Here is a 22769-nt window from a genome sequence, read left to right on the forward strand (position 1 = left end):
ACGAGTAGATATTTATTTGGCTGTGCTGGTGTTACGTGCGTCCTGCAGCGTCTTTTGTTGTAGCACGTGGACTCTCTGGCTGTGGCACACGGGCTCAGTAGTTGCAGCACGCAGACCCAGTTGTTCCGAGGCATGCGGGATCTTAGTTCCCTGACCAGGGATCGAACCCAAGTCCCCTGCATTGCACTGGACCACCAGGGAAGTCCCACCCCTGTTATTTTTAGAGGGTGATTTTGTAGGATGCGAGGTTTTTCAGGAACGTGCCTATCACATTATAGCAGAAATACCCACATGGACTTTGTCCTGCTTCTTTGGTGGGGGAGTCTTACACCAGGTGACCACCGCTACCACACTGGGAAGGTTTGTTCCTGGCATTTCACACAGACGCAGGTCGAGACCGTTGTACCTGGCAATCGAGTATGGCGGGATTAATACTGTTCCTCTTAAGATGTGGTGAATATAAGCCTGTGGGCTGCCTGGGAACAGGTCTGCCTTAGCTGCATTATCTCTGTGGGCGTCCTTGACTTCTATGTAACCAATCTGCTAATATACTTTGAGAATTCATTCTCTGCAAGTTGGTGAATGCCTGCAAGCCTCTAGAAAACAACCCTCACCTTCCACCATCAGTGAGAGAGGAGAAAACAGGACATTGGAACTTAGGGAAGCTGAAGGGAGTTGTGAACATCACAAACATTAGAAGGCAATTAGTGATAAAATAGGAATTTCAGACTACCTTCCCAGCTCCTCACATCAAGACATCACTTACGTTGAATTATTTTGTTTTCTCAGGTCGCAACCTCTGAAAATCTTCAGAGAATAGATATCTTCCTCCCCAGTTCTTTACTAGCATAGGAGAAATCTTTTGGAATGTCAAAATTCAGAATATGGGGCGCTTCCGGCATTTTATCAACTTAAATGACAGCTTGTCTGCATTCTGCTCAGGGTGGATTTCAGTGGCTGCCTGATCCTACTTGAGAGTGGTAACAAGTATTATAGGATGAAGCCTGAGACCTTGAAGCTGTATTTCAGGGGGGTGTGTATGCCCGCACATACACCATGTGTGTGTATGTGTGCACACGCTTGCGTGTGCCTGCCAGTCCCTTCTCCAGGGGATGTTCCCAACCCAGGGATCAAACCCAGGTCTCCCATATTGCAAGCAGATTCTTTACCAGCTGAGCCACAAGGAAAGCCCAACTGGGAGGGGCAGAGATTGAGACTGACTTGTCCAGAGATGTGCAGGCCCTTGGGGGTGTGTATGAGCCTTCCTGCAGGGGCCGACCTCCATCACCAGGTGATGCTGGGGATCTGGGCTGATGGCATCAGCACACCATCTCAGGGAGGCTTCCGGGCTTAGTAGAGCTCGCAAAGCTGTACCATTTACCTGTCACTTAACCAGAAGGAACAATGAAATCCTGCACTGCAATTATTTTTGCAAGTATTACTGAAGGTAACAGCTTAATAAATTTAAAAGTTTGATCATAATGGATGGTAATGACGTTTTGAAAAATGGTTTACTTTTCGCTGTGAAAACCTTTAGGTGGTAATGTTTAGCTGGCAGCTATTATCATTATTAAATGCAGTTATTAAGTGTAGAGTCCCCTCCCCTCCCCGCCCCATTTCAGGCGCACATCTTTGTTTTCATGACAGGTGGAGGAATCATGGCATTTATCATACAGATATTAATAGTGTTCATAATTTAAAAATACAATGCATCTATGAAATATGGTTAATTAGGCTATTGAAAAGAAAGAACCCAGACGGGGGAGTGTGTGATAAATTAAGTTTGGAGATTTTGTAAAAGGTTGAATGCCAACTCCCTAATAGATATTGTTTTCCTCTGCACAACTTGGGATGATGGAGCATTTCAGACAGAAAGCTGGCTGATTAGAAAGAACATATTGACAAGAGGCCAGATTCGCTCATTACTTATACATGGGATTTGAAAAATAGACTTTCTCCTAGTGTAGTTTTCAGAGTTCCTTAGAAACGATGGCCTCCTTCCCACCCCATAGAAATCCGGCTCATCCGTCAGTATCAAGCCCAGATGCTGCCTCATCCATGGATCCCTTCCTGCGCTTTCTGCCCTGAGATGATCTTCATCCTCTACACCCAGTGGCACGTTGTCCCTCTCTCCTGTCCTAGAGTATGCTTTGTGGTGGTCATTTACAGTTGTTTCTGAATTTGTTTCTCTGCTGAATCTCCTCACCTTCTTAAGGGAAGAGGACTAGCACATCTTTGCATCTTTAGAAAGAGATACAAAGTGCCTTGTGCAGACTCAGCAGATAGAAAGATACTGTTATCTGGGTGGAGTTGGTTCCTGATTTTATTTGTAACTTTGTAGAAGATATACCACAAGTATCTGTGGAGCCCTAGTGAGCTGTCCAGAATGCTTCTGTGAGCATGCCGGTACTGGCATTAGGACTTGATCCGTGATCAGCCAGGCCTGACCCAGAGGGAGAAGGAATTTCATTGTGAGAGGGGAAAGGAGCTTCTAGCTGTGAGCCAAGAGAAGAAGGCTGGCCACTCAGCTCAAGGCCTCTAATAGGAAGCGCCGGGCACAGAGATCCTGGGAGGCAGGGGGAGTGCAGTGTTGGTCTCCGTGTGCAGTGTTGGCATCTGTAGTAGGTTAATAGTTGGCAGGGAGCTTCAGCAGCAAGTTATAAGGACCTGACCGAGGGGAGCAGACTGGCTGGGAAACCAAGCACAGCCCCCATCTTGCAAAGATCCAGAACAAAGCACAAGCTAAAATCCCCCCAGAATAAGCATGGCACAGGCTCCCAGCACCAGGGCACAAGCAGCCAGGACATGGCAGGTGCAAAAATGCCCTGCCGTTGAGCTCCTCTGCTCATTGTTCTCTTGTCTAGGCTCAGGCCTGGCACCCAGTTCTTCAGCAAGTAGAGGGCTACCCAGCCCAGGAGCCCAGGAGGCATGGCTGTAGGGATGGGAAGAATACAGTCTTGGAGCACTTCTTTCACAGCTGTGGTAGGTGGCGGTTTTATGAGGTCAGTACATCTGGAAAATGTTTAGGGCCCGTCAGTGTTCAGAGATAAACCCTGCCAGCCCACCTGTCAGGGCTGAGCTGTGTGCGGAAGCCCAGGTCACTGCTGTCCCAAGCTCGGTGGCCGTAGATGATTTGCAGTGGTCCTGTGTCCGACATACACGATATGCTTTTCAATAACAGTCAGTGGAAAACTTGGATCAAAACTCATCCGTGACTGACACAGACGGCATCTGCAAAGATCATCTCTTGCAGCATCTAGCTTTCTGGGATATAAAAACCCAATCTACTGTAGTAAGGGTTTTTTCTTTGGAGGGTCACTGACTTACAAGGGAAGAAAAAAGTGACATCTCATTAAAAAAAAAAAAAAGCTTGTCATATTTTAAAGTAGTATTTTGTTTTGACTTTTTTTTAATTTCCTGTTTAAAAGCATCATATTCATTTGATTGCTCTTTCATTATTACATGTACATACTGATTTATAAAGAATAAAAATGATATAAATAAATGGACCTTAGTTTCCTCATTTAGTTAACATCTTTTGACAATGATGATAAATGTAAGTAAAAGGTTGGAAATTTCACACAGTACAGAAAGGTATACTATGGTAACTGAGAGTTTCCTGTGATTCTCAGAAGTTTTATACAGAGATATATACATATATATATATATGTATATAACCTATAAATAAGGGTGTGTGTGCGTGTGTGTGTGAGATACAGCAAATCCCCACTGGCTATCTGTTTTGCCTGTGGTAATGTACATGTTTCAGTGCTACTCTCTCAATTTGTCCCACCCTCTCCTTCTCCCTTGGAGCCAGAGGTATTGTTTTTTTTTGGGGGGGGTGGTGGGGAAACATGTCATGTAGGTTGCCTAAAAATAAAATGCATTTAAACTAAAAAATAGGAGAGAGGGTGATATGTGCTCAGCATACTGTAATTCTTTGCTTTTTAACTTAGTCAAACCCAGAGGTCTTATCCTATCGGCATGCACACATTTTTCTGATTCTTCCGAGGGAGTGTGTAGTATAACGTCATATGGGCTCACCATGATCACGCTGGTCCTCTAATGATAGACATTTTGTTTCCAGCATTTTTCTGTTCCGTACAGCACTGCAGTGACCATGAACAAGCTGATTCTCCAAATTACTTCTTCTGAAGGTCAGGGCATGTACAATCCAGGGGCTGGCAAGTTTTTTCTGTTAAAGAGCCAGATAACATTTTCAGCGTTGCAGCAAGCCATCCAGTCTCTTGTGACTACTTGCCTCTACAGTTGTAGAGCACCAGCAGCTCTAGTTAGAGAAACAGACTGTGGTGTGTGCAGTGGAGTACTACTCAGCCATAAAGAGGAACAGAGTTAGAAACTAGAAAAGGTAGAGATTAAATCCACCTTATTAGTAGAAGTTTCAGTTTTTCCTTTCTCCATTCTAATGAATCATCCTGTGAGCCCCAGTTTGTAGATTATTGGCTTCAGATACAGTCCTGGCTTAAATTTCTCCCTCTTTTCCAACAGAAATGGAACCCAGGGAGAAAGCGACGTGGTTATATATATTGTTTTAACATTGATTATCCGGGACCGTGTAACGTAGGAATTTTCTGGTGTGCAATTTGGAAACAGCTGAACCGCTTTTGAGAACTGCACAAACCAAGTTAACTTGAGACCTTTGTGATTAATAAGATAGAACTATTTCTCTTAAAGCAAAGCCAGGGATTAAGGCTTTCTTAGGGTTAAGAGAACATTCGTCTTGCAACCAGGGATTTCAGTGTCTTTCTACCGGAACAAATGCTTTTTTTCAGATCTAGACACAGTATGAAAAATAAGACCCTTTGCAAGGTGCTTGGGAAAGTTCTAAGTGGTTCCCAAGTGGGGAGGCCTTTGTTCTGGAGGAACAGGCCTGACTTGAGGGGTGAATCAGAGGGGCGCTGGGCCCATCATTCACGGCTTGAGTAGGTCAGAGAGAAAAGTTCACATCTGGGTGTTACTGACCACCAAGCCCTTTCTCGTGGTCCTTTCAGAAGTGATATATTGTCAAGCTTACCAAGAGCACAGACCTCTAGTGTAGATTTATTGGGGGAAAATACCCCTTGTCCACATGATAAAGTTATATATTTATTTTCTTTGAAACTTGGGGTAGGTAACATGTAAGGACTTTGTGCTAGTTATTCGAGGAAATATGCTAGCGAGTAATCCTAGCTAAAGTGTTTAAATGTGCACATCACACAGTGCCTGGCATATCGTTTGTCAGTTGCCTGGTTGAATGGGAGACTGCGCTTTTCCAAGGTCGATGGCTCTCGTTGTATGTGAGTGTATGAAGGTGGTACAGTTTTGCTTTGTAGCTGTTTGTTAAACTGTCCATGTAAGTCAGTGGCTTTTTTTCTCTTTGTATGTGGCCTTTCACGATAAGAATGTTTTTAAACATTGTAGGAGAAAATGTAAATGAAGTAAATACCATACATGGGCTTTGTTTCTTTTCACGGTTTCTGGGTAATATGCTTCAGTTTCCCTTGTCAAGTTGAAGCATAAACATGAGAGTGTTTGCTTGTCAACACATGGAATTTGGTAATTCATTTATATTTAGAAAACCTTTTCCGATTCTGAACATTTTAGGGAACAGGGTTTCCAAGTGCATCTCGCTAACAACCAGGAACAGCTGCATCTGTGCTGTTTTCAGACGGCTTCGCTGTGACGTCTGTGAAAACAGACAACTTCAGTAACTGAGCGCGCCTCAGTCACGTGGCCTGGAACAGCATTTAATGCTGTAAGGGGGCCAGAGCGCCCCTGGAGTCGGACAGTATGCCCACCTGTACAAAAATACACTTGACTTCCACCTGAATTCTAAATGTACCTGTATTACATCACCAGTGGCTCAGTGGTAAAGAACTTGCCTACCAAGGCAGAAGATGTGGGTTCAGTCCCTGGCTTGGGAAGATCCCCTGGAGAAGGAAATGGCAACTGCCACAGTCTTCTTGCCTGGGAAACCCCATGGACAGAGGAGCCCGGTGGGCTCCAGGCGTAAGAGTCAGACATAACTTAGTGACTAAACAACAACACAAGGGTTGAAAGTTGCATTTTAACAAGAAGTGTAAACTGTTGACACAGTACTTCATTTTGATTGGTACCTGAACACATGTATACCTGTGGCGGATTCCTTTTGATATTTGGCAAAACTAATACAATTATGTAAAGTTTAAAAAAAAAAAAAAAAGATGATTCCTTATCAATAAATCTGATTTGGAATGGGCATTTACAAATCTGGAATAAACAATGATGGCTTACCTGGCAGCGTTGTTATGACCATTATTAGTCAGAAATACAAGGGAAGTTCAGAGTCTATGCCCTTCGTGCAAACGTGAAATAGAACCGAGGATATTTAGGTGGGATGGGTTTGGGGAGGCGGGCGGGGAGCAGTACCTTCGCACCAACCACTTGGGCCTGTTCTCTTGCCGAAGTGTTTTCTGGATTTCTTTCACTCCCTCCCCCAACCCCAATCCTTCTGGGTCTGCATTTCACAGGAAAAAACAAAATCAGTCTTTTAAAAATCAGCCAGTTAATTAAGGGAAATCATGGGACAGTTTCTTGTTTTGTAGCTGCTCAGATTAAATGTGGCAAAGGGGCTTCTCTTTGACTCTTGTAAAACTCTTCTTAGTTTTTCCTAATAAAAAGCGTTCACTGGAGAGAAACCACGAACCCGGTTTTCCTCCCCTCAGTGCTTCCAATTAGGGATCTATTATCTCATTCCAGATAATTGGAAAAGGATATTCAAAATACTGCTCCGTGTAAATATGGCTTTTGCCTGCATTCTATTACTTAGGAGTTCCGAACACATCTGGAGCGAGGGCGGCCCCAAGGGCATTGAAGTGCGCTGTTTGGGTTGGCAGGGTGACATTAAAGTATATGCCAATTTGTAATGGCTTTTGGAAGCAGGCAGTTTTAAACTCTCCCCGAACTATTCCCCCGAGAAATTATTCAATTAAGTACAACTAAAATTAATGTTTAGCATTTTTTGTTTAAATAAAAGAGGCAGCTATAAAGGGAAATCTGTGGTTCATGCTTGTGGATTTTTTTTTTTTGCTCTCAAATCCAGCGCTTGAGAAATAATTTAGTGGCCTGGAATTGGTGCATTTCCTAGAAGAGACCTAGTTTCTGGGTCCTCTTTACCACTTTCAGAACATGTCTCCATAGCTGCCTGGGCAGGTTTAGACACCTGGATGATTATTCAGTTTCCACATGTCCAGCACCAGCTGGGGAACCATGGGGAACATAGAGCCAGAAGGACGACTCCGTCTGTCTTCCTCACTGCTTCCGAGGCTTGAAATAGGCAGAAGTGATCACCTGAGGATCTTGTTAAAATGCAGATTTGGATTCATTAGTTGTGAGGTGGGACCTGAGCTTCTGCAGGTCTGTTAAGTTCACAGGAAATGATGCTCTGGCTGCTGGCCTGAGGGCCACACTTGGAGTAGCCAGGTTCTACGCAATAGTGGGGTCTACTTTGGGGGTTTGGTACCTAGACTTGACTTTGATTTCTAATTGGTGGCCTGTTGCGTAGGTATGACTCTTGCTCTTCTTCTCGGTATATTCTTACTTATGTCTCAGAAGCCCTGGGTCTCCTGAACCTTCCTAGGGCGCCCCCTCCCTCCACCACCCAAAGACTGTTTTGGGAAATAAAAACAGTCACTTTTGATTGATTCATCACAGGAGATAATAGCTTTGGTTCTTCTGTCGTGAGTCTTCCTGGAGTCCAGAAACATTGTCTGCCTGGTTTTCTCTGGTGCATCTCTTTGCAGTCCTGTTATAAAGAAGGAGGGGAAAAGTTGACCTGATGTTCTTTAGTCTCTATCCCTAAACACAGAGGCCAGAACCCTGGTGTGTGAAAGGGTATATAAGTAAGTGTGGCTTTGCGATTTTTAACCAAGCATTGTTACTTTCCAGGTTTGGCCCCTCAGGCCTTGAGGTCCAGGACCTTCATGGTCAGCTTTCAAGGGTGGCCTCATTGGAACATGGTTAAAATCCACCCTGGGTGAAATCTCCTGAAAGACTGATTCATAACCCGAGGTGGTTCTTTGTCCTTATATGAGAGGGTACTCTAGGAAAGACTACAATATTTGCATCTGCTGGACTGGTTCATCCCTTCCTTGTGTTGAATGCTAATTTATAGTCAGAACTACCAGATAGAAGAAGATTGAGACGTCCTTGTAGTGGCCACTACATAACCCTCCTGATCATCCCCCACGGTGTGCTGTCTCAGCTCAGTGTGGTATCCACTAGGAATCCCTCACTCTTTTTTTTACCTTAAAACTCTCTGACAATCTGTCCTTTGTTTTTTTCTCATTCTCTTTTTTTACCTTAAAACTATCCTTCTGTCAGTCTATCCTTTGTTTTTTTCTATCTCAAAAAATCTCTCTGTAGAGTACAATTCTGATCATGTCACTTGCTTGCGAAAACCCTGCAGTGGTTCTTCTTTGCCTAAGCAGTGTTTCCAAGACCTTCTGAGATTTTGTCGTATTCACCTGTAGTGTTACTTATTTAAAGTTCTTCTTTGGACTTAATTTTTTTTAATTTAATTTTTTATTTTTACCAAAGTAATATATTTTGATTAAAAAATCAGAATTAAAAAAAAAATCAAAATTAGAAGGCTTAGGAGAAGCAAGTGTTTTGCCCATCAGTCCTCCTCTCCTCAAAGTTCTATCAGCCAGAGGCAGTGCTTCTAATTGTCTTAGTGATTTGCATGTCAATCTCTGTGGTACAAGATCTATATTTCAAAGTAATTCGCTCCTGTTTCTTTGTTTTCAATCTTCGTCCCTGTCGACTTCCTCCTAAGGAAGATGTTAATTTAACCCACAGCAACCCCATACATACACACTTCCCCTCTTCCCCGTTGCTCACACGTTTTCGTGAATTCAGTGTTGGTGGAATCGTGACTACATAAATGTTGTTCATGACGGAGCCACCCACAGTGGGAGCTAGAATTAGACGTTATTTGATTGTATCCTTTTCCTCGAAAGTCACTAATTGCCTTTTTTTTTGTTTTGTTTTCTTAGTTGTCTTTATTGATGCTTTTTCATCTTCCCCTCACCTCCGCCGCTGACAGAATTGTGAAATTCCTTTCAATGTGGACAAACTGGCGGTAGCTGTCTTAGTCCGTCCCAGCTACTGTAATCAGAGCTGTTACTGCTGTCCTAATTTCTGAAAACTTATTTTCTGAAAGTTTCTGTTCTACCTTGGTATAGTTTTATAGATGCATTGCCTTTTAACTCTCTAAGGAGGTGTGTGTGCTTGTTTCATTTGCTCCAAGAATAAAATAGAATGCAGAGCCTATCAACATATTGTATAAAATTGGGACGTTTTCAATTTTCAGCAGTTCTATAATTGATGGGACTCCCCCACGCCCAATTTGTAGTTCTGTGCTTCATAAAGGACTTTGCACTTGGATTTCTTTTTTGTACTTGGAGAGTTTAAACATACATATAAAACAAAACACAAAGTTTATTTAAAATGCATGTATAATCAGATAGCAAAGATACATTGGCGAACTGTGGCTCCAGGTGACCTGTCTGTAGGTACCTGCCTAGAACCTTTACACCCCGCTTTAAGAATGGAGACACACGCTTCAGATAGATCCAGAGTGGGAAAACTGGTTGGAATAAAGGGAGGTAACTTTTTTTTTTGCAAAGGAGGAATGTTCCCTTCTAAAGGGGAAATGTGTTTCTTCAAGTTATTTGTTTCTTTTAAAATAAGAGTGTGTGGTTAACTTCAGTTTTCTGACTGATAGGTGTCATGGCACCAGATCTCTCAGACTCTATGTCTTAACCCACTCTCTGGGCTTCATCAGGTATCTTCTGTGAGAAAGGGACATGCAGAGAAATCAAGGTGATGTTCCTCTGGAATGGGAAAAATGCAGACTATGTTTAGTCTGGAGGTAGACATAGACCTGAAATTTGAGACATAGGAGGCATGAGCTACCAAGCAAAGCTTTTGAATTGAAATGCAGAGACCCGTCTCCGTGTCCTACTGCTTATTCATAAGGTAACTTAGACAAGTTGCATAATCTGTGTGGGCCTGTTTGGACATCTATAAAATACTCTGTTTCCCAGTCTGTCTTCCAGGATTATCAGGAGGATTGGATGAGATAATAAATGATTACAGTACATTAAAACTGTATTACCCTCCTCATAAGTATTTTTAGAACTCTTCATTTATAGGAAATCAGACTGAAACAGGAATGGAAGCCCTAACTTAAAAGTAATGCCACTTTATGGATTTCATAAAAAGCTTGTCTCTTTTGTTGAGCTCTCAGAGCAAGAACCAAGGAATGATGTTTAAGACTTTCTCCATCTGTCCCATTTTCTTTTTGGACTTATCTGCTTTGTTCTTACTGTGTTCTAAGAACTTCAACATGCTCTGAATATTCAGCAGCTGGGGCAGATATGGAAACACAAGGCTGTGATCCTATTAGCAGTTTTGAGTCTAAGAGGAAAAGTAACTGCTCTGGCAGGCAGTTACTGGATTGTAGGCTCTTTCTCAAAGGGAGCAAAAGTCTAATGGTTTGGGTCTAGGAATTTCATGAGAGACTGTCTAGATGCTTAAGTGACAGAATGGAGCTAAGTAAAAAATGTCCATGATTCTCTGTAATCACTTGTAAGAGGGGAAATGTTGGCAGTGACCTTAGCTCACTGTTGGAGGTTATATTCTCGACCAAAGTTGTGACATTAGATGATCGCGATTATGACCAACATACATCACAACATCACAACATTGCTTGTTGTTATGACCAGCATCACAGCAAGTAAGAACGGTACATTTTTATAACAGTTACAAAATAAGATTACATAGTTTTATAGCATTTAAATAATTCCACCGACTACGCAAGAAGCCATACATTACTACAAGGTATATACACAGCATAAAGAAACACTCTACTGGATCCTGGATTTGGCTCAAGGAACTCATATATTCATTGTACTAAGTAATAAACATTTACTTAACAATAGTTTAGAAGACATTTATAGGAAAAACTTGAATGATCTCATCTTCAAACAAAGCAAAGCAAAACAAAACAGTCTTGGAACTTTTGCTCTGCTGTCCCCTTTTCCTTTCTGAATGTTAGGAAAAAGTCTCTGGAACGGGGTAGATTACAAGTAAGGGGTGTTGCTTCCTACATGTACAGTACAGCTAGATGCTCAGAGCACAGTCTGCTTTCCTTCCTGGAATCCCCAGCCTCCTACGTGATTCTTTTTTTTTTTTTTAGTTTACATTCATTAAGGTTCACTGTTTGTTTATTTGACTATGCCAGATCTTAGTTGCGGCATGCAGCATCTTTAGTTACAGCAAGTGAGATCTATTTTGAGTTGCATCATGCGAGCTCTTAGTTCCAGCATGTGGGATCTAGTTCCCTGTCCAGATATTGAACTCAAGCCCCCTGCATTGGGAGCCCCTGGACCACCAGGGAAGTCCTTAAGGTTCACTCTTTGTGCTGTAAAGTTCTGTGGGTCTCGACAAATGCATAACGTCGCATATCCATCGTACAGTAGCATACAGAATTTTGTACTCCCTAAAAATCCTCTACGCTTTTCCTGTTCATCCTTCTCGTCTTCCTCCCGAACTCCTGGCCAACATGGATCATTGTATTCTGTTTATAGTTTTACCTTTTCCAGGATGTCATGTAATTGGATTCATACAGTCTGTAGCCTTTTTATTCAAGGTGCACAAAAACGTGTTGATTATTTTGAAATCATTTAGTCAAAGCTGAGCCATGTTGTCACCAGGATTCCAGTTTTCTGAAATAATAGGAAGTGTATTTTTATCGTCACTTTATTTGCTATAGCAAAGATTCTGATATGGCTTACCTTTTTTTTTTTTTAAGTACATTTTTTTTTCTTGAAGGGCTAGGAAAATGGGTGAGGTCTATATTTTTAGCCCTATTATAGAGTTGTTTAATGCCTAACTTAAGATATTATGCCTTTAGCATCGTGTCTTCAAATTAGGACTGATAGCATCTTCTCGGAGCTCTGTGGTTGATTTTTTTTTTAGTGACTTAAAATTTCATGTCTCTCTACTATTGATAATATTTAAAAATTAAAAGAATTTTCTGGATTATCAGGATGACCAATGTATTGTTTTGCCATGCAATTCTAGCTCACATTTGTTTGTGATTGTCTTAGTTGTCCTTGGCTGGTGATAAAAAGACAGTATACCTAATATGTAATGATATATTTGCTTCCAAGATAAGGCCAAAGGCTGTCACTGTGCTGTGTCTAAAGGATGTCTCCACCGCTGGAATAAAGAACAGCAGGACAACCCCAAAGGACCTATACTTTAGTCTGTATCATCTTCACATTTCAAGCAGTAATTTACTATTCACAAAACAAGCTTCCTCTGTCAGCGTGAAATTAATGGTTGTTAAAATAGAATTTTAGTTTTCTATTTTTCTATAAACATAAAGAATATATCCCATCATTGATGTTTATAGTTAAATAATTTAAATAGAATAAACATATTAATACTGTGGGGTATAGAAGAAGTTTCTAAATTTTCTAACAAACTAGATACAACTCAAAATTAGAAAACAGCGACTTACAGCACCTGGCAAGTTTTCAGTAAATATTAGGAGTTGTCATTTTGGTTTCAGATAATGGGAACTTTCGGATAATAGTGACAGACTAGTGTCTTCTGGCTGCCTTCTCTTGCCCACACTTGAGCTGCACTCGGTCCTGCAAATCAGGAAACTGCCCCCTTTCTTCCCTTCCCTCCCGCACCCAAAGCGCGTCTCAGCACAGCCCACAGCAGGGGACTGCGCCCATCCGCAGACACGGTAGACGCCACCTTCTTTCCTGGAGCGTTGCCCTGTGGGACTGCATTCTCTTCTGGGCGTGTTTTTGTTTTTGTTCTTGCCTCCTCCTTTGCTTTTAGTTTTTGTTCCTCTTGTTCTTTAAATACTGACGTTCTCTAATATTGTTCCTCCTTCACCTATACTTCTCTTCTTGTTTAATTTGAATTTTTCAGTTAACATTACAGAAAAACCATGTATGCCTGTGTAGTGCTGTACTTTTAACACACATGTAGATGAGTCTAACCGCTGCCACGGACAGGGGACACAGAGAGGCTCCATCGATCGCTTGTCCCCTCCCCATCCCTCACCTTGGTGGCAACCAGCTGCTCTGTTCTCCAGCATAGTTTTATCTTTTGGAGACTGTCATATAAATGGAATCATACATATGAACTTCTGTAGTATTCCACAGTACTATTGAGCCCATCCAGTGAGTTTTTCTAATTTGATTCTTGTATTTTTCAGCTTCACAGTTCACATTTGGCTCTTCTCTGATTTCTGGGGTTTAAAAATTTTTTTTTTTTGCAAAACCATATCTTCATTTGATTCAAGAGTGTTCACCTTCACTTGTTAGGTCATTTTTATTGTAACTGCTTTAAAGTTTTTGTCAGATAATTCCAGTGGCTGTGTTATCTCAGCATTGCATCTGCGGACTGTCTTTTCTTGTGCATCTTGAGATTTTCTGGTACTTCACAGGCTGAGTGATTTTGGATTTGATCTTGGACATTTTGATTATTATATGATGAGACTCTGGTTCTTGTTTAAAAGGAAATTTATTATTTACTTGGGTATTGTTTCTTTCTTTCCTGTATCTTTGCCCCTCTTATTTTTTTCTTCCATGTTTTGCCCTCTTTAACCTTTTCCTGTGACTCCTGGGAGATTATTCCAGTTTGTTTTCCAGCTAAATATTTTATCTAGATTACAGTCTGCCTAACTGCTTCACTGTGGTTTTCTAATTTGACAAGTGTGTCTCTACCTGGAGCACTGTTTGTAGTAATTTAGGTCAGTCCCTCATTGTGGCTCTCTGTTGTGTTGTATTAATTTAGTGTCTTTTTGAATCTTGTTTTTTAAAAGGAGAAACCTCAAGAAACTGGTTTCTCTTTTTCTGGAACGAATTCTCTTTTCTAGCACAGAAGGGGTGAGGGAAGGGGAGAGGATGCTCCTTCTGTATTTACACCCGTTATAAATACATTGGCCGTTAGCTTCTGTATTTACACCCGTTATAAGTACCCATTATAAATACATTGGCCGTTAGCTCGTCTGCACACACAGGTCAGTGTCTTCTGTTAGAAGTTGGGAAGGGTCCTAATCTTGGCATAGGCCTCTGTCACACATGTCACAGCCCAGTTGAGGGAAGACTGAAAGGTCATGGGTTGATGGTGGGAAGGAAGAAGGAAGGAAGCCTGTGCCTTCTTCCCAGCCTGGCCCACCTGTCCCTGCTTAAGATGCGAGCAGGTGCAGCCAGGGAGCTTTCTCCTAGGCCTCCAAGGCCGAATTTTCCCCAGAGGCTCCGTGTGGGTGGGCAGTAACTCCCCACCCTAGGGTGCCATGGCCGATGTGTTACTTTTCCTTTGCTGTGTCACAGGTCCATCTCTCCTGTTCTGTTTCCCTAACCCCTTTCCTAGGGTGAGGGTAGGGTTAGGGTTTCCTAGCGTACAGAAAAGTGTACTGTTAGATGTTATCACCCACCTCACGTTTAGTTTCCATGATAATAAAGGGAGTTAAATTAATGCCCTCAAGAAAAGCTCTTTATTCACTGTTTGTTGTGTTTTTTTTAAATGCTTGTCTTCAAATGTCATTAGCGATGTAAGCTAAAGGCATAACATAAGGACTTTGCAAGTGCCAGCATCCACTATGAGTACCAAAAGATACCAAACTTATCTGAAAATATGCTACACGCTTCCTACACTAATATGGAATTCACTGAGACTGTAACTGAGTGTAGAAAACTTAAATATAATTAGATTCAGCTATGTTGGTACTGTATAATATTTCTTACTGCTCTTTGACTCAGTTTTGCATCACACTTCCTATTGTCCATTTTTTCCCATTCTGTGTTGGAATGGCACTTGGTATCTCGAGTTAATTCACAATAGAAACATAAGTTCCTTCTTGAAACCAAATGCAAATAATTACCAGGAATCAAAATATCAGTTGCCATTTGGAGGCTGTACTGTCAGGAATCTGAAAGAGTCAGCTGGTTGTTTCTTAACCTGTGTTCTGAAACCTGTATTTAATTTGCTCGTAACAGTCTGTGGTTGGGGAAATTCCCCCCTTAGAAGCTGCTAGGCTGCAAGGTGGGAATTCCCCCAGGCTCCTTGCCCTTGGAAATCTCCTTCTGAGGTCATATTAAGGAGTGAGTTCAATTAAATCAACCCACAGTGGCAGTGAAGACCTTTTAAAAACTAACTTGGCAGTGTGTTTCAAAGTCCATGGGGCAGTCATGATCACACTTAATTAACTTAAGGAAACAACAGAGAAGAAGGAAGATGATCATGGAGGAAAGAATTCATTGACTCATGATGTAGAAACACAGAAGCATTCTCAGTATCCCACAATAGGCTATTTTTAATGAATGTTTATTTTAATGGAATGAATATTTTGTAACCATTAGAAATTATAACCATGAAGACTGTATAACAACATGAAAGCATACAAATGATATGTTAACAGGGGGCAGAAGGCTCATATATTGCAATTATATAAAAGTATGTATGTTTATGTCAAATCTTAGAAGGGAATCCATAGAAGATACTTTTCCATCTCTCATTTATAAACTTGCTATTATATAATTTTTATCAGTTAAAAATAAAGGGTTTTTTCTTTTTTTGGAAAGCAAACAAACTGGTAATCAGATGAGGTTTACCAGCCAAGATGTTTGGTCTAAGATGAAAACATTAACCCATTCAGTGTTGACTACTGGTTTTTGTTTAGTTAACCTTCTACTAGTTTTTTATTTACCTCTAAGTAATGAATATTTATAAATCTAATGAGAGCTCTGTCCAGAAACCCAGTTAACATATAACAACTGACATATTTAGTATCTGACAAGGAATATTTTAACTTGACTTTCTTATGGTGCTATATAAGCTTATTAAGTCTGAATTTTATATTACATATTGTGACTTTAAAACATATCAGGCAGGGACTCCCCTGGTGGTCCAGTGATTAAGACTCCATGCTTTGAATGCAGGGGATTCAGGTTCAATCCCTGGTCGGGGAACTAAGGTCCCACAAGCAATAAATAAATAAATCTTTTTGCCTTTTCCCCCCATGTTTTACTAAATAGTGTGGGACTTAAAATGTTTGATAGAAGTTGCCAGAGAAGGTTACTTTTGCCTTTTTTTATTATATAGGTTATTTAGGAATGGTTTCCTTAACATTCAAATATGTTTGGGTTTTTTTTCCCATCTTCTGTCATGTGTTCCTTCATCCTGATGAAAGATTCCTTTTTATCTGTGATCATACTCCTTGACTTGAAGTCGATCTGATCCATATTAATACAGCTGTGCCAGCTTTCTCGCACACACACGCTCTGTGGTTTATATTTGAAGTTATTGTGAAGGCACATAGTTGAGTAGTGTGGTTTTTTATTATTTTTGAATCTTGTCTGACATTCTTTATCTTTCGATTGAGAAGTTGGTCCATTTATATTTAATGTAATGACTGGTACAATTGGGTTTAAGTCTGCCATCTAGGTACTTACGGCCTTTTGTCCTATCTGTTCTCTGTATCTCCTTTCTTGCCTTCTTTGGGGTAAATTCATGCATATTTGGTATTCAATTTTATTCCCTCTATTGATTTTTTTTAAGCTATTCCTCTTGGTGGTGGTTATATGGTGGTGGGTGTGTTGTTTTTTTTTTTTTTAAGTTATTGCTTCAGAACTCTGCTGTTTAACACATTATTGATGAGAGACACATTAATACATCTTTTTTTACCCACCCATTATTGACATGTCAATATCATTTACATAACAAATTACTGGCCACAGATATTAATTCCTTAAAATAATCCCCTGGTCAATAATGAGTTAATATAATAATCACTAGTCACATATGGCTATTTAAATTAATTGAAATATGAAAAAATAAGTCCCTGACTAGAGTATGGAGAATGGATTGAAGGGGCTGAGGAACAGAAACAGGAAGGTAAGTTAGGACAGATTTAGAAACCCTGGAAACTTTTTGTGAGGTATTACTAACAGAGTTTAAGAGAAATGGTAGGATTGAAAGATAATGGGGAGGTGGAATCAACAAGAATGGCTAACAAAGGGAATGTCAGGTGAAGGAGAAAGGAGACGTTCGTGTGACTCCTAAGATTTCCTTCTTAGGCAAGCAAATGAATGATGGTACCATTCTTTAATTGAGGCAGGGAAAACAGGGGAGTCAGAGTTGGGGGAAGATGAGGAGTTTTGTTCTGGAGACCTTGTGAGACAGATATTTGTAGGAATTTCAAGGTGGAGATAAGTAGTAAGCAGTTGGCTGTGTGAGTCAAGGATTTTTGGAGAGCTGTGTAGAGCAGAAATTTCTTTTTAAAAAAATTTAAATATTTTTAAAATTATTTAAATAGTTTTAAATGAAAATAGAATAGAAATATACAGAACTCTGGGGATCACCAACAAGAGGAGGACTCCTCTCGTGGTCTGCCTGCTCCAGTGTGGGGGACAGGTTCGATCCCAGGTCCAGGAGGATTCCACATACCTTGGGGCAGTTAAAGCCTGTGTGCCACAACTACCGAAGCCCACCCATGTGCCTAGAGCCTGTGCCCCACAGCGGGAGAAGGCACCGCAATGGGAATCCCTAGGGAGTAACAACTAGAGACTAACCCCCCGATCACCACAACTGGGGAGAGCCCGCACGCAGCAACTAAGATCCAGTGCAGACAAAAATAAGTAAACACATATTTTAAAAAAAGAGGAAGAGGAAACACTAGGCAGAGCTTATAGATAGTTGAAAGAAAACTGCTGCTGCTGCTGCTAAGTCGCTTCAGTCGTGTCCGACTCTGTGCGTCCCCATAGACGGCAGTCCACCAGGCTCCCCCGTCCCTGGGATTCTCCAGGAAAGAACACTGGAGTGGGTTGCCATTTCCATCTCCAATGCAGGAAAGTGAAAAGTGAAACTGAAGTTGCTGAGTCTTGTCCCACTCTTAGCGACCCCATGGACTGCGGCCCACCAGGCTCCTCCATCCACACGATTTTCCAGGCAAGAGTACTGGAGTGGGGTGCCACTGCCTTCTCCGAAAGAAAACTAGGAGAGAATATATCCTTGAATACAAGGAAATAGTTGTGAATAGATGGTTAAATAATAGTGACCAGATTACTAGGCAGATGTTGTGTAGATAATATTTGACAAATTTGGCTTAGATCCACTTTTCTAAGAAGCAGCAAGTTATTCAGTGCTTTGAAATTATTAAGTGGTTTTATCATTTATACTCCAATCATTCATTCCCTTTATCTTTTAGTATCTATCCTATCTTGCTGTGTATTGGGCACTCTCCTAGGGATAGGAGCTACAGAGATAAGAGTTAGTGTCCATCATCCTCTTCCTGTAAAAGAAAGACATGCAAAGAGATGTCTGTTGTTTATTTGCTAAATCGTGTCCGCAACCACAAATAAAGAGGAAGGGAGGGAAGGAGGGAAGAAAAAGAACCAAAATTGGAAAAAAAAAAAAAAAGCATATAGAGCTCATCATAAGAAATTCAAGCAATTCAGAAAATCCAGGCAAGATCATCAAGGACCCCACCACTGAGAAATAATTGTTATTAACATCAGGTTAACACTGTCTGGATACATCTTTAAAGGTTGGTACATATAAAAGGAGGGATGGAAATAATTTTACCTAATTAGGGTTATACTATATGTGCTATTTAAATGTTAAGTGCTTAATTTCACTTTTAAAAGATAAGCATCAAAAAATAAACTTCACATGAAGAATTCTTTCAAGAGGTAGTAATTGCCAAAAGATCCATTTAAGGTTAACAGAAAAAGAGCGTAAAACATTGAAACCTTGGTTATTTTTATAAAGCTGTAAGTGTGTGTCTTACTTTTCAGCAGCCTGATATGACTCTACTATCAGTGACGAAGAAATTAACACCTTAGTTTCTTTTCACCTTTCTCCTCGTGTTCCCCCCCTACCAACTATTTCCTGATCTTCACCTTTAATTCCATTGTCACTGTTGGTAACATTTGTCTACTCCTCTGTAACCTGATCCATTTATTTGTTTATTCTCAGCTCCACATATTTGATTCAGTTTTTACCATCATCTCTTGTGTCATGGCCTCTGGCTTCTCCAGCCCAGAGTTGTGTTGTTTTTTTTCACCTCTCGGTTGGCTAGATTTCATCATCAAGTAGCTTTCTTAAGAAGGGCCCCAGTGGTCCCCGAAGTCCTCTATACCGTCTGTCTGTCACCTTTTTATACTCAAATGACAACTTGGCCGGGCATAAATTTGTTGGGTCATGCTTTCTTTCCCCTGAACTTTTGACATTTCTCCTCTGTCTCCTGGAATTATGTTGAACTTTTTTTTTTTCTTCCTTTACTACTCCTTCCCTCTCTAACTTCCCCCCGACCATCAATGAATCAGAATTGCAGTTTTCAAAGAAATGTAAGTTCTTTAAAACCGTCTCACACACTGCAGTTGAGAGAATTATTACTAGGAAGGCCCACCACAGCTATGAGACTCTGATGTGAGCCAAGGTATTTTTGGAGTGTTAACCATGCATCTTTGTTTTCCTTTATAGAGATAATTGATGACCTTGCCAACCTGGTGGAGAATACCGATGAGAAACTTCGCACTGAAACCAGGCGTGTGAATCTGGTGGACAGGAAGTCCACGTCTTGTGGTAAGAGACTGCTGTAGTTACAGCTCTTGCTTCTCTCATCGCTTGCGGATAAGCTTCCCACGTTTGGTCTGATTTTACCGCAGGGATCTGCTTGCTCTTCGAATACATGCAGTTTCATGGGATGAAGTGTTGAAATTTCTAGAAGATTCCTACATCTTGGTAAAAACGAAGTGAATTGTTACAAGTGCAGGGAAAGTAGAATGCATTGTTAATTTTTTTTTTGTAATTAAAAATAAGAAACTTTCCTCAGTGCTTACCGAGAATCATAGTCTGAGAAATTGTATGATGTCATGCAGACCGGTGGTGGTAGATCTCATGGGTTTTACAGGCCACCTTGCTTGTTTTGTGCCTTGTTGTTTTAGTCACAAGCGTCCTTGCTGAACCTGGAGCCATAGAGCAGTTAGAGCATAGAGTCTAAAGTCCAGCTGAGTTTATATCCAGTATTTAGTGATGTTGTCTTTGGCAGTTCTTTTACTTCTTAATACCTTGTGCATGAAATGAGGAGACATAGGTCAAAATAAGAACCACCAGGAATGATGTTTAGAGTGCTGATTCCCTGGCCTTCCCCTTGAGACTGAGTAGAGCGAGGCTGGAGTTCCAGAGGGTTCATCATTTAACAAGTGTGCCAGGCACTCCTGATGCGGGTCCTTGCTCTTGGGCAGACATTCTGATGCAGATGCTTGTCGGGTTTCAATGATCTGTTGCCCGTGCACAGCGCCATGCCCACAGGTAAGTGACGATGAATGGTGCTGAAGCAGCAGTGATTACACTCATGGTTATTTGGTGTTTCATCTCACAAAGGTGCGCCAGATGTATAAAGCTAAGACTTTTGTTACATCTAACAGTGCACTAGCACTACCAAAAAAAGAAAAAAATCTAATGACCTGAACTTTTCGCTTTTTGCCTGATTTTAGCCCTTTCAATATGAAGAATGTAGTGGATCCCTCTGTTCTGTCCAGTTTTAGAAGAAGGACCTCTATGCCAGGGTCACCTGTGATGCACAGTTTGAGAAGTGCTACCTCCCTTGCCTGTGTGTGTGTGGTCAAACAGCAATCTAGAACAACCAGGTGATGGAGGGCCAGGTAGATACAGACTCTGGAATCTCAGAGGAAGTAGAACGTGGGGGCACCTGCCTGCTTCCTTTTCATCACCTGTCTGCTCCCCTCAACCTGGCAGTTCTCATCCACCGGATGCCAAGCCAGTGTATGCTCCTGCTTCTATAATAGAGCGCGTGCTTCTTTCTGCTTCCTGCCCAAAGCAAAGCCTTCTTGATTTTGCTTTAACAGTCTTCTCATAACTTCCCACCATGCTGTTCTTTGCATCAGATCTTCCTGAGTCTCTGGCAACAGAGATACATGGGTTCACTCCCACCTCCATCTGTTATTATCTTCAATTCTCATATAAACTTAATCTTTCTGAACTTGCGTTTCCTTGGCTGTTTAAAAAAACAAAACAAGTAGATAGCCTGGTTGTCAAAATGAAATTATATAAACCATGTAAAGTATCCAACACTGGCCATTGTCCATGAATTTCCGTATTTTGTGCAGAGAGCGGCTACGGCCTGATAGTGAAGAGTGTGGGCTCCAGAGGTTGGACTCACATCCCAGCTCCACCATTTACCAGCCATGTGACCTTGGGAAATCCCACTCCCCTGTGCCTTAATTTTCCCATCTCCAAAGTGGGAATAATAATGGTACATATCTGAGAGGGTTGTTGTAAGGAATACATGATTTAATAGAGATAAAGATATAGATGATAAGTAGATAGATAGATAGGGATATATAGCACTTAGAACAGTGGTTAGCACATAGTAAGCAGTGAGCAAGAGTAAGTATTGACTGTTATCATTATATGTCAGTCTGTTTTGCGTTTACAACATAGCGGTCCTCAGCACATGCCATTCATGACATCACAATGAAGAATATTGATTCTACTGTTGCTAATTTTTTATTTTATAGTTTTACCTGGTATTGATGTTTGTATCTAGAAATGTCCATAAAAATATTTTGAGCTGAGCTGTTTAATTTTTCTGTCTCTGCAAATATGACTACTTCTTGTCTCTACAACTGTGACTACTCTAGGTATCTCATGTAAATGAAACCATACAGTATCTGTCCCTTTGTATCTGGCTTATTTCACTTAGCATAATGTTTTCAGTATTCCCCTATGTTGTACCATGCATCTGGAATTCTTTCCTTTTTTAAGCTGAATAATATTCCATCGTTAATATTTATACCACATTTGTTTACCCATTTATCTGTCAGAGGACTCCTGGGTTGTTGCCACCTTTTAGCTACTATGAATAGTGCTGCAATGTGCATGAATGTACAAGTATGAGTTCAAGCCCCTGCTTTTTTGTGTATATACCCAGAAGTGAAATGTCAAAGTGTTGATCGCTAAGTCATGTCCAACTTTTTGTGACTCCTTGGACTATAACCAACCCAGCTCCTCTGTCCATGGGATTTTCCAGGCAAGAATACTGGAGTGGGTTGCCATTCCCTTCTCCAGGGGATCTTCCTGACCTGGGGATTGAACCTGGGTCTCCTGCATTGCAAGAAGATTCTTCACCATCTGAGCCATCAGGGAAGCCCCATCTGAAGTAGAATCACTGAATCAAATTGTAATTCAGTGTTGAATTTGGAGAAGGCCCTGCCCTACTGACCTGACCTTTTGTTTTGCTTTCAACCTTTAAACTCTTAGTTACTTTCTGCTAGTTTTGTTTTGTTTTGTTTTGTTTTTAGTGTGATAAAAGCCCAGTTGCAGGGAGGAGTCAGGGACTTCTGCAACCTGAGAGGGGCAGGCAAGTGGGGTGGAAGGTAAGGTCCTGGGCCTGCCTACTTGGCAAGTGTAAGAGGAGACCCTTACCCCATTAAAGTGGGGCCCTAAAGAGCTATACTCTGGGGGGAAGAGTGAACCAGAACCAAACTTGCCTTGGGGATTGTGGAGAAGGCAGCCTTGGCCCTGTACAGATGAGGAGAAGAAAAGGAAGAAAGACCATTTTTTCTGACAAGTTGTGGTCACAGAAAGGCCCTCATGTGCATTTGTATCCTGAGTAGACATACTCATCTGTTGTAGCTCCAGGTGCCTGGCGAAAGCAATGAAACACCTCT

At 41.2% G+C, this 22769-nt stretch overlaps 1 protein-coding gene across 17 annotated transcripts in view; it reads left to right on the plus strand.

The window, feature by feature from the left end:
* The window catches only part of STX8 (syntaxin 8), a 210774-nt gene that overhangs the window by 106453 nt on the left and 81552 nt on the right, over positions 1-22769 (plus strand). For 16 of the 17 annotated variants that reach the window (XM_086358932.1, XM_086358935.1, XM_086358941.1 and 13 more), the window contains one exon: positions 19558-19659. In XM_086358932.1, the coding sequence (XP_086215058.1) occupies positions 19558-19659 (102 nt within the window). Of the gene's footprint in view, positions 1-19557; positions 19660-19742; positions 19905-22769 lie in introns of those variants that run through there. The other variant, XM_086358939.1, reaches the window with a different exon arrangement.

The sequence above is a fragment of the Bos grunniens genome, chromosome 19, assembly GCF_055505025.1.
Source record: "Bos grunniens cultivar Pamir isolate PY7600 chromosome 19, Bosgru_T2T1.0, whole genome shotgun sequence".
NCBI lineage: Eukaryota > Metazoa > Chordata > Mammalia > Artiodactyla > Bovidae > Bos > Bos grunniens.